Source organism: Bufo bufo, chromosome 3 (assembly GCF_905171765.1).
Source record: "Bufo bufo chromosome 3, aBufBuf1.1, whole genome shotgun sequence".
NCBI lineage: Eukaryota > Metazoa > Chordata > Amphibia > Anura > Bufonidae > Bufo > Bufo bufo.
The window spans coordinates 216,683,559-216,695,745 of record NC_053391.1 but is presented as its reverse complement, the minus strand read 5'-3'; the positions used below and the strand labels follow the sequence as shown (position 1 = coordinate 216,695,745).

General features: G+C 44.0%; 1 protein-coding gene across 3 annotated transcripts in view; it reads right to left on the bottom strand.

Moving 5' to 3' along the window:
- Positions 1-12,187, bottom strand: part of LOC120994998 (bile acid receptor-like) — a 200,763-nt gene that overhangs the window by 20,126 nt on the left and 168,450 nt on the right. For all 3 annotated transcript variants that reach the window (XM_040423939.1, XM_040423940.1, XM_040423941.1), the window contains one exon: positions 726-825. In XM_040423939.1, coding sequence (XP_040279873.1) covers positions 726-825 — 100 coding nt within the window. The remainder of the gene's footprint in view (positions 1-725; positions 826-12,187) is intronic.

The following is a 12,187-nucleotide window of genomic DNA, read 5'->3' as shown; positions in this document are numbered from 1 at the left end:
TATGGGCCTCCATTTTGGAAAAATTAGCTTGGCTGCCGCAAGACTTTATGTCCAACTGTCAGTATGTATTCACTAACTCGCCCTGTAAATCGAAGTGGTGGGGGCATGGCCTAAGGAGAGTGAGTAGAGCTTCTGGGTGCAATGACAATGCCCTCATTGTACCCAGGGGCTAATTTGAATAAAATAAAAAGCTAATTTCTAAAGAGAGGGAATAACAAGAAGTTTAATAAAATCTGGTATGCATGGATTGAACATTTCCATCTCGTTGTGTAAGATAGGGTTCTAGGGCTAGAGTAGGCTGTGACAGTCATAGGTAATAAGGCAATCTGGATATAGCGTAGCAAAAAGTGTGGAGTGCGTATATGCTGGAGTGCTTGTAGTATGACTGTGAGTCACATCCTGAACGCTGCTGTGGACTATTCCCAAGATGGACTGCACCTGGACTTTGGGGCTGGGGATGGGGAGGGTTTCTCTGTGTTGTTAATTTTGTCCACATGAAAAATGAAATATTGATCTCAAATAAAAAGAGAAAAAGCTAATTTCTCCACAATGGGGTCACTTATCGAAATAGGACCAAGAGCATTGGAAGTGAGATTATCGCATGGCTAATGTCTTTATAACTGGGTATCTGGTCACAGATTCCCTTTAATTAATAGCTTTTATTTTGAAACCTATTATGGACCCAATCCAGTTTAAATGTTGTGTGTGTTAAAAAAAGAACATACCTGGGAGCCTTTTTGTGAATTCTACAAGAACTTGCACATGCATTACAGCTGCTTCAGAGATGTGGTAGAATATTTCTTCTGGATTTGCTGATTCTTCTAGCTGAGTCAAAATGAAAAAAAAAGTATTTCACATCAAATTACATTATTAGGGAAGATGCTTATAAACCTTATAAGAAGACCAAAATAATAACTATGGAATGTAATCTGCATCAGTGACAAAAGTTATTGCTCAGGTTTGTTCCATTAACCCCTTTAACCCTGGGCCTGTTTTCACCTTCCTGCCCAGGTCATTTTTTTGCAAATCTGACATATGTCACTTTATGTGGTAATAACTTTAAAACTCTTTTACTTATACAGGCCATTCTGAGATTGTTTTCTCGTCACATATCGTACTTCATGACAGTGGTAAAAATGAGTAAAAATAATCATTTTTATTTATAAAAAAAACTAATTTACCAAACATTTTGAAAAATTAGCAAGTTTCTAAATTTAGATTTCTCTACTTTTATAATAGTAATACCTCCAAAAATAGTAATTACTTTACATTCTCCATATGTCTACTTCATGTTCGGATCATTTTGAAAATTACATTTTATTATTTGGGGACGTTAGAAGGCTTAGAAGTTTGGAAGCAAACCAAAACCCACTTTTTAAGGACCAGTTCAGGTCTAAAGTCACTTTGTGAGGCTTACATAATAGAAACCACCCAAAAATGACCCCATTTTAGAAACTACACCCCTCAAGGTATACAAAACTGATTTTAGAAACTTTGTTTACCCTTTAGGTGTTCCACAAGAATTAATGGAAAATGGAGATGAAATTTCAGAATTTCACTTTTTTGGCAGATTTTACATTTTAATCAATTTTTTCCAGTAGCAAAGCAAGGATTAACAGCCAAATAAAACTCAATATTTAATACAGAGTGGTTGTGCACACCTTTCCAAATGTCCATACTACAAAAACTAGGGAGCTCAATACACAATGGGTTTATAAGTGAAGAAACAAATAAATTTATTTGTGATGGCTCACCTAATTGTTGTGCATGGAGTGGGTGCCCCAACCGATATAGACACACCCAGTCTATAAAGTAAAAAGTGAATATAAAATCCAAAGTGGTTGTGTTGCTGTGATAGCATGCGGTGGCAGTGTCTCCGCCTTCTGGGTGATTGCCGTGACATGGTTGCCACGCATGCTGTTACCGGTGGTAACGTGTGGCTTAGTTTGCTTGTGTGTGCACTTCCCCTTTAAATGGCTTCCTTCCTCTGTCTGGTGTTGGAAGGGTTAACTCCCTTCCTAGTGTTTTGTGAACACTGCCTGGGTTTATGTGTTTGTGGGTGTGGCTGCTTGGGCTATTTAGTCTCTGCTGGGAGCCTGTAGCTGTGTGTTCCTCCAGGCTTGGTGTGTGCTGGTGGTTCACTGCTCCTGGCTTTACCATCTTTCCAGTGAGGGCCACCCTTGTGGTCATAGATGTTCAATATTATCCTGGTGTCTCCTTCCCTTCCTGTCCCTATTTGTATGGAGTGGGTTATGTTCAGGGTGTTGGTATGTCCAGGGCCGGATTAACGTAGGGGCTGATGGAGCTGCAGCTCCAGGCCCCTACCATAAAATAGGCCCATCCGCCAGCCAAAAGGCCGCCGGGAGCTAAAAGTCCTCTGTTGTCAGCTCAGTCACACAGCACAGACAATGCAGAGACGCTCACCTCACGCTGGCAGCAGAGAGGGGAGGGACTCGGGAGGAGCGTAATATGATCCTAGAGTGGAAGCTGCTTCTGCCAGCCCCTCCCCTCCCCGCCCACCAACCAATCAGAGCTGAGGCAAGGCAAGCACTAGCAGCTCTCAGTCGTCTGAGTAGTGCAGGGAGTCTAAGAATAGAAATGTATCGGATGAGTCTCAGGTTAAAAGAATCTAAAGATCCGATTAGTTAGAGACTCATTTGATTCTTTGAGTTAAATAAGCCGGAGTCCGACTCCAGAACAGGTTACACAGAGGCTGTCGGCTCTCAGCTGCTTTTGTTGCAGCAGTGATAAGATTAACCACCTCAGCCCCTATGGCTTAAACACCCTGAAAGACCAGGCCACTTTTTACACTTCTGACCTACACTACTTTCACCGTTTATTGCTCGGTCATGCAACTTACCACCCAAATGAATTTTACCTCCTTTTCTTCTCACTAATAGAGCTTTCATTTGGTGGTATTTCATTGCTGCTGACATTTTTACTTTTTTTGTTATTAATCGAAATTTACCGATTTTAATTTTTTTTGCAAAAAAATGACATTTTTCACTTTCAGTTGTAAAATTTTGCAAAAAAAAACGACATCCATATATAAATTTTGCTCTAAATTTATTGTTCTACATGTCTTTGATAAAAAAAAAATGTTTGGGTAAAAAAAAAAATGGTTTGGGTAAAAGTTATGGTACAAAAATGTGAATTTCCGCTTTTTGAAGCAGCTCTGACTTTCTGAGCACCTGTCATGTTTCCTGAGGTTCTACAATGGCCAGACAGTACAAACACCCCACAAATGACCCCATTTTGGAAAGTAGACACCCTAAGGTATTCGCTGATGGGCATAGTGAGTTCATAGAACTTTTTATTTTTTGTCACAAGTTAGCGGAAAATGATGATTTTTTTTTTTTCTTTTCTTACAAAGTCTCATATTCCACTAACTTGTGACAAAAAATAAAAACTTCCATGAACTCACTATGCCCATCAGCGAATACCTTGGGGTGTCTTCTTTCCAAAATGGGGTCACTTGTGGGGTAGTTATACTGCCCTGGCATTTTAGGGGCCCAAATGTGTGGTAAGGAGTTTGAAATCAAATTCTGTAAAAAGTGGCCGGTGAAATCCGAAAGGTGCTCTTTGGAATGTGGGCCCCTTTGCCCACCTAGGCTGCAAAAAAGTGTCACACATCTGGTATCTCCGTATTCAGGAGAAGTTGAGGAATGTGTTTTGGGGTGTCATTTTACATATACCCATGCTGGGTGAGATAAATATCTTGGTCAAATGCCAACTTTGTATAAAAAAATGGGAAAAGTTGTCTTTTGCCAAGATATTTCTCTCACCCAGCATGGGTATATGTAAAATGACACCCCAAAACACATTCCCCAACTTCTCCTGAGTACGGAGATACCACATGTGTGACACTTTTTTGCAGCCTAGGTGGGTAAAGGGGCCCATATTCCAAAGAGCACCTTTCGGATTTCACCGGTCATTTTTTACACATTTTGATTTCAAACTTCTTACCACACATTTGGGCCCCTAGAATGCCAGGGCAGTATAACTACCCCACAAGTGACCCCATTTTGGAAAGAAGACACCCCAAGGTATTTCGTGATGGGCATAGTGAGTTCATGGAAGTTTTTATTTTTTGTCACAAGTTAGTGAAATATGAGACTTTGTAAGGGGGGGGGGGGGGGAATATTTTTCCGCTAACTTGTGACAAAAAAAAAAAAATTCTAGGAACTCGCCATGCCCCTCACGGAATACCTTGGGGTGTCTTCTTTCCAAAATGGGGTCACTTGTGGGGTAGTTATACTGCCCTGGCATTTTCCAGGGGCCCTAATGTGTGGTAAGTAGGTAAATGACCTGTGAAATCCTAAAGGTGCTCTTTGGAATGTGGGCCCCTTTGCCCACCTAGGCTGCAAAAAAGTGTCACACATGTGGTATCGCCGTATTCAGGAGAAGTTGGGCAATGTGTTTTGGGGTGTCTTTTTACATATACTCATGCTGGGTGAGAGAAATATCTCGGCAAAAGACAACTTTTCCCATTTTTTTATACAAAGTTGGCATTTGACCAAGATATTTATCTCACCCAGCATGGGTATATGTAAAATGACACCCCAAAACACATTGCCCAACTTCTCCTGAGTACGGCGATACCAGATGTGTGACACTTTTTTGCAGCCTAGATGCGCAAAGGGGCCCACATTCCTTTTATGAGGGCATTTTTAGACATTTGGATCCCAGACTTCTTCTCACGCTTTAGGGCCCCTAAAATGCCAGGGCAGTATAAATACCCCACATGTGACCCCATTTTGGAAAGAAGACACCCCAAGGTATTCAATGAGGGGCATGGCGAGTTCATAGAAATTTTATTTTTTTGGCACAAGTTAGCGGAAATTGATTTTATTTATTTTTTTCTCACAAAGTCTCCCTTTCCGCTAACTTGGGACAAAAATTTCAATCTTTCATGGACTCAATATGCCCCTCACGGAATACCTGGGGGTGTCTTCTTTCCGAAATGGGGTCACATGTGGGGTATTTATACTGCCCTGGCATTCTAGGGGCCCTAAAGCGTGAGAAGAAGTCTGGAATATAAATGTCAAAAATTTTTTACACATTTGGATTCCGTGAGGGGTATGGTGAGTTCATGTGAGATTTAATTTTTTGACACAAGTTAGTAGAATATGAGACTTTGTAAGAAAAAAAAAATAATTTCTGCTAACTTGGGCCAAAAAATATGTCTGAATGGAGCCTTACAGGGGGTGATCAATGACAGGGGGGTGATCAATGACAGGGGGGTGATCAGGGAGTCTATATGGGGTGATCACCCCCCCCTGGAAGGCTCCAGGGAGACGCCTGTATGTGTTTTGCGGATCCGATCCATCTATCAGTGGATCCGTAAAAATCATGCGGACATCTGAATGGAGCTTTACAGGGGGGTGATCAATGACAGGGGGGTAATCAATGACAGGGGGGTGATCAGGGAGTCTATATGGGGTGATCACCACAGTCATTGATCACGCCCCTGTAAGGCTCCATTCAGACGTCCGTATGCGTTTTGCGGATCCGATCCATCTATCAGTGGATCCGTAAAAATCATGCGGACATCTGAATGGAGCTTTACAGGGGGGTGATCAATGACAGGGGGGTGATCAGGGAGTCTATATGGGGTGATCACCACAGTCATTGATCACGCCCCTGTAAGGCTCCATTCAGACGTCCGTATGCGTTTTGCGTATCCGATCCATCTATCAGTGGATCCGTAAAAATCATGCGGACATCTGAATGGAGCTTTACAGGGGGGTGATCAATGACAGGGGGGTAATCAATGACAGGGGGGTGATCAGGGAGTCTATATGGGGTGATCACCACAGTCATTGATCACGCTTCTGTAAGGCTCCATTCAGACGTCCGTATGCGTTTTGCGGATCCGATCCATCTATCAGTGGATCCGTAAAAATCATGCGGACATCTGAATGAAGCTTTACAGGGGGGTGATCAATGACAGGGGGGTGATCAGGGAGTCTATATGGGGTGATCACCACAGTCATTGATCACGCCCCTGTAAGGCTCCATTCAGACGTCCGTATGCGTTTTGCGGATCCGATCCATCTATCAGTGGATCCGTAAAAATCATGCGGACATCTGAATGGAGCTTTACAGGGGGGTGATCAATGACAGGGGGGTAATCAATGACAGGGGGGTGATCAGGGAGTCTATATGGGGTGATCACCACAGTCATTGATCACGCCTCTGTAAGGCTCCATTCAGACGTCCGTATGCGTTTTGCGGATTCGATCCATCTATCAGTGGATCCGTAAAAATCATGCGGACATCTGAATGGAGCTTTACAGGGGGGTGATCAATGACAGGGGGGTGATCAGGGAGTCTATATGGGGTGATCACCACAGTCATTGATCACGCCTCTGTAAGGCTCCATTCAGACGTCCGTATGCGTTTTGCGGATCCGATCCATCTATCAGTGGATCCGTAAAAATCATGCGGACATCTGAATGGAGCTTTACAGGGGGGTGATCAATGACAGGGGGGTAATCAATGACGGGGGTGATCAGGGAGTCTATATGGGGTGATCAAGGGTGAACAAGGGTGAATAAGGGGTTAATAAGTGACAGGGGGGGGGTGTAGTGTAGTGGTGCTTGGTGCTACATATTACTGAGCTGCCTGTGTCCTCTGGTGGTCGATCCAAACAAAGGGGACCACCAGAGGACCAGGTAGCAGGTATATTAGACGCTGTTATCAAAACAGCGTCTAATATACCTGTTAGGGGTTAAAAAAATCACATCTCCAGCCTGCCAGCGAACGATCGCCGCTGGCAGGCTAGAGATCCACTCTCTTACCTTCCGTTCCTGTGAGCGCGCGCGCCTGTTTGCACGCGTTCACAGGAAATCTCGGCCATCGCGAGATGACGCATATATGCGTGACTCTGCGCAGGGCTGCCACCTCCGGAACGCGAATCTGCGTTAGGCGGTCCGGAGGTGGTTAAGGGACAGGAGCAGAGAGATAAGAGAAGTGACAGATGACACAGAGTTTAGATTACAGGTTGAATTAACCCTTTAGGATCAAATTGGCTTCTCAGGAGATATATATGTTAAAGGCATCTCATTCAGTAGCTATATAACTAAGGCTACTTTCACACCTGCGTTCGGGTGTCCGCTCGTGAGCTCCGTTTGAAGGGGCTCACAAGCGGCCCCGAACGCATCCGTCCAGCCCTAATGCATTCTCAGTGGACGCGGATCCGCTGAGAATGCATCAGTCTGCCAGCGTTCAGCCTCCGCTCCGCTCAGCAAGCAGACACCTGAACGCTGCTTGCAGCGTTCGGGTGTCCGTCTGGCCGTGCGGAGGCAAGCGGATCTGTCCAGACTTACAATGTAAGCCAATAGGGACGGATCCGTTTGAAGATGACACAATATGGCTCAATCTTCAAACGGATCCGTCCCCCATTGACTTTCAATGTAAAGTCTGGACGGATCCGTTCAGGCTACTTTCACACTTAGAATTTTTTCTAAGTTATAATGCAGACGGATCTGTTCTGAACGGATCCAAACGTCTGCATTATAGGAGCGGATCCGTCTGAGCAGACATCAGACAGACCCGCTCTGAACGGCAGTGTGAAAGTAGCCTAAGGGTGGGTTCACATCTCCTTTATGGATTCCGTTAAGTGGGGACTGTGGGGACTATTTTATTATCAGCCAGTGACTGTGTTACTGTAATACTGTTATCAATTCAGCACATAGTTTTCCCTGTGCGTGCATTCACATTCACTTCACTTGGTTGGTTGTACTACTGTCAGTGTCAGACTGTTGTCACTGTGGGTAACAATGCACAACAGACAACAATGCACACCACAGTGACAGCTCCTGACTCCTGTCCGGCGTCAGCCTCAGCTTCCCTTTACTATCACTATAATCAATCACTCTTCCTGATCCTGACTCACTCATTAGAGAGCTGAAGAGCCGACTGAGTCAGCAGCAGCAAGGGAATCGAATGGATAGCATCTGCGCATGCGCACCGGCACCTAGAGTCTTCGGTTCACTTGCGAGTCAGCTCAGCAGTCAGTGACTCAGCAAGTGAACCGAAGATCCGACTCATGAATCGGTTCATTTGAATGAGCTAAATCAAATGAACCAATTCATCTGAAAGATCCGAACTTCCCATCACTACTGAGGTCATATCCGGCGGGCCGCGGCATTACAGGAACAGCACCAGCTGCTCTGACGTCCTGCCGCCGGATATACGTCACAGGATATCCGGCGGCAGGACGTCAGAGCAGCTGGTGCGGTTCCTGTAATGCCGGCCCGCCAGATATGACCTCAGTGCGCCCGCGGTTATACCTCCTGCACGCTGCGCTGTGTACAACCTGCTCAGCAGTTTCGACCAGCACACGGCCCACAGCGCTCAGCCACACCAGCCCGCGAGACAGCAGGAGCTTCTGGAGCAGGGAAGGTATCAGATAAACTCATCCAGTTGGAAGGGAGGGCAATCATAGTGCTGTTATGATTTATGGACACAGCTCTCAGCATGCTTAGCCAGCCTTCTATCTGGCTTTGCATCTTGAGAGTCACAGTCCACAGGCTGTTTCTGAGCCAGATAGAAGGCTGGCTAAGCATGCTGAGAGCTGTGTCCATAAATCATAACACAGCTCTATGAAAATTACTGTTTCTAGCTGCTGTTGTCCACAGTCCACAGCAGCTAGAAAACAGTAATCTTCATAGTCATGTTAAATGATCACTATAGTGTCAGGAAAACAAAGCGGTTTTCCTGACACTATAGTGCCCTGAGGGTGCCCCCACCCTCAGCGTCCCCCTCCCGTGGTCCCCCTCCATGTTGCCAAGATAGACGCCAATTGAAGGGGTAGTTGCAGGAACAAAATACTTTAATTAAGTGTAATTAAGACACTGAGTGCAGTTCCATAAAAAGGCCCAGCAAAATCCTCAGCACCAGGCCCATGATGCTCTTAATCCGGCCCTGGCTATGTCTAGTTTGGTGTTACATGTCTGGTGGTGTTTGGTGTCCAGCATGGTTGTTAGACATTCCCCTGTCTTGTTTATTGCAGCTATGGGTGTCCTGGGTTCCTGTGTGGTTTGTGGTGTGTGCTGTGTCCTATGTTGGTGTGGACTGCAGCACTAGTGCACGGGTTCCAGTCACTGTGTCTGTGGCAGGTAAGTGTGTTATTGGTTTCGCCTACCTGCCATCTCCATATGCTGTATGTGTTCCCCTCTCCTTGCAGCTTGGCCGTTGGAGACTCCTGTTCGTCCGTGTTGTGGAGGAACAGGTCGTCTTTACCCTGCTCCTAGTCCAGGGATTTCCTGATAGTTAGTTGGGCCACGAGGTTCTAGAGTATGAGCCCTCCTACCATCTGGGTTGGCTCATACGGTTAGGAGTCAGGGCCAGAATTAGGGACGCTGTAGGAGGTGACCTGCTCCCTTATTTCTCCTTCTGGCCTTGTTGCTTACAAGTTGCCTCCTCACCGCACGGTGGTGGGTTTCCCCCACTCCCCGCCGTGACAGTAATGTGACAAAAATAGCTTTTTTTTAAACTTTTTTTAAATTTATTTTTTATGTTGTTCACCTGAGTGATTAGGTCAAGCAATATTTTTATAGAGCTGGTTGTTACTGACGTGGTGATACCTAATATGTGTAAGTTTAATTTTTTTTCACTTTAGCACAATAATAGCAGTTTAGAAGCAAAAAAAATCATATTTTAGTGTCTCCATTGTCTGAGAGTGATGGCTTTTTTATTTTTTGACCGATTCTCTTAGGTAGGGTCTCTTTTTTTTTTTTTTTTGTGGGATAATGTGACGATCTGATTAGTACTATTTTGTGGGGCATATACCTTTTTGATCATTTGCTGTTGCAATTTTTGTGATGTAATGTGACAAAAATTGATTTTTTTAAATTTTTTATGGTGTTTATCAGACAGGGTGGATCATATGATATATTTATAGAGCCAGTCACTACGGACGCGGCGATACCCAATATGTGTGTGTGTGGGGGGGGGGGGGGGTTCTGTCTTTTATTATAAAATAAGGGGAAAGGGGCGTTTTCTTTTTTCTTTTTTACTTAATTTTATTAAAAACACTTTTTTTTTACTTTTTTTTTTCTTTACTTTATTTATGATATTCACTTTTGGGGGTCTGATCCCCTCTGCAATGCATTACAATACATCTGTATTGTAATGCATTGCCTGTTCGTGTACTACATTGAGTAGTATACAAACAGTTTGCCTAGAAGACCCAGCCTGAGGCTGGATCTCCTCGGCACCCGTAGAAGGCAGTTTCTGATGCCGTGCAAGGCATTGGGCAGCCTCTGCGCGGCATCGGGCTGCGTTGTGACGCATCGAGTCCCGCCACAGCAGCTCGGGACTCGATGCGATCACTCTCCCGACACAAACCCCTTCTATGTCATGCGGCATAGAAGGGGTTAATCCACCAGAATCTGCTTTTACAGAGATGCCCGGAGGATACAGCAGGGGTCCGGCTACCACGGACTGCCGGGCCCCTGCAGTGAACACGCGGGCACCGCTCCGGTGCCCACGCGATCACTATGACGTACTATTACATCAAATTGCGGGAACGCAGTGGTTCCCATGACGTAGTAGTACGTCATAGGAAGGGGTTAAGTATCACTTGGGCTGTATGGCTTGCTGTATTATTATTGTTCCACCCATTGCAAATATATTGCTTCATACACATTAAAGGGCTATCTCAGGAGTAAAATACTTATCCTCATCCATATAAGATCAGCTGTTTGAAGAGACTGAGCCATTAATGTCACATTTATTGGTCACATGGCTTATGTGTAGCTCAGTCCTATTCAACTGAATGGGCCTGGCAGCAGTACCAAGCACATCCACTATACAGTGTACAGTGATGTGCATGGTGTGCCATGAGGAAGCCACTCATAATTTGCCTATAGTCCTAAGACTGTTTTTGTCTTATCTTGACATATGGCTTTCACTCCCATAAAACTTAACTTTTATTACAGCAGAATTATTATTACTGACCATTAAATTTACCCATTTAAAAACTAACAGCCTATTTTTTGTTAATGGATACATTTATACTCCGTTCACTATCTGGACTGTAATTCAATAAGGGGCTGGAAGCTGCGCACTGGCTCCAGACCCTCCCCCCCCCCCCCTTTTTCTTATGCTGAATACACATGTTTAGGCTAAATACACTTGATGCCAAATACACTCCATTATTATGCTGAATACACTTGTGTTAGGCTGAGTACACTTATTGCTGAATACATTCCATTATGCTGAATACACTCGATATTAATAGGCTACACCACTGCTCTAAAAACACCTCAATGACTGTAGTCGTCGTCGTCCCCCCCCCCCCCCGACAGCTAACCTGGCGTCAGGGGATCGGACAGTCTACACATTGGTGGGCGTGGCATGGATCTTTTATAGACTACCACGGTTGCGTCATATGTCTATACCAATTATGTGATCCATTACATTACATTTAATTTTCATCTGCTTAGCTTTTGGGCCAGGTGTTTCAGATGCTCCACCCTTAGGAATCTCCACATATCACCTACTATCCTCCCAAATCTTGCGTTATCTTACCTAGTCCTGCGCATGTCACCGGACTTAAAGTTCTTACCCTTACGGCTTTCATTCCACGCATGTCAGGGAACTTAGTCTGTTTCTCAACACGGCGATCAGTACTGCTCATATTTCCGGACTTAGTTGATTTTCTATCACTCCACAATAATTGCACTGCTCTAGACTATGCATTTACAACCCCGAATGAATGTGTACAAATCATTATTTTTGGTTTGATACATTAATTACACAAATTTTGACATGATTTACATAGTTATGCCATAGATAATGTACCCACTTTTACTATTTGTCAATCATGATTATTACACGTTCTATATATACCCCTATAGTAATATAATTATTATTACTGATGTACAGGTCTTATCTGCCAGTGCAATAGGGGCTATAAAGTACTTTTTAAATGCCCCACCTTCAATCATATCTCTATCTACGCATCCACATCTATAATTTTCTTATTTTTGTATATTATTTACTGTATCAGCTAATAATTCCCTCACAATAATGGTGATACTTTTTCCAATTGAATATTTAAATTAAATGGGAATTAGTAATATATAACCATTTCTTATTAATCCAGTATATACATTAGGATACAGGTTTCACTCGGCTCTCTCAATTATTAATCGTTGTTTTTCACTTCATGTGG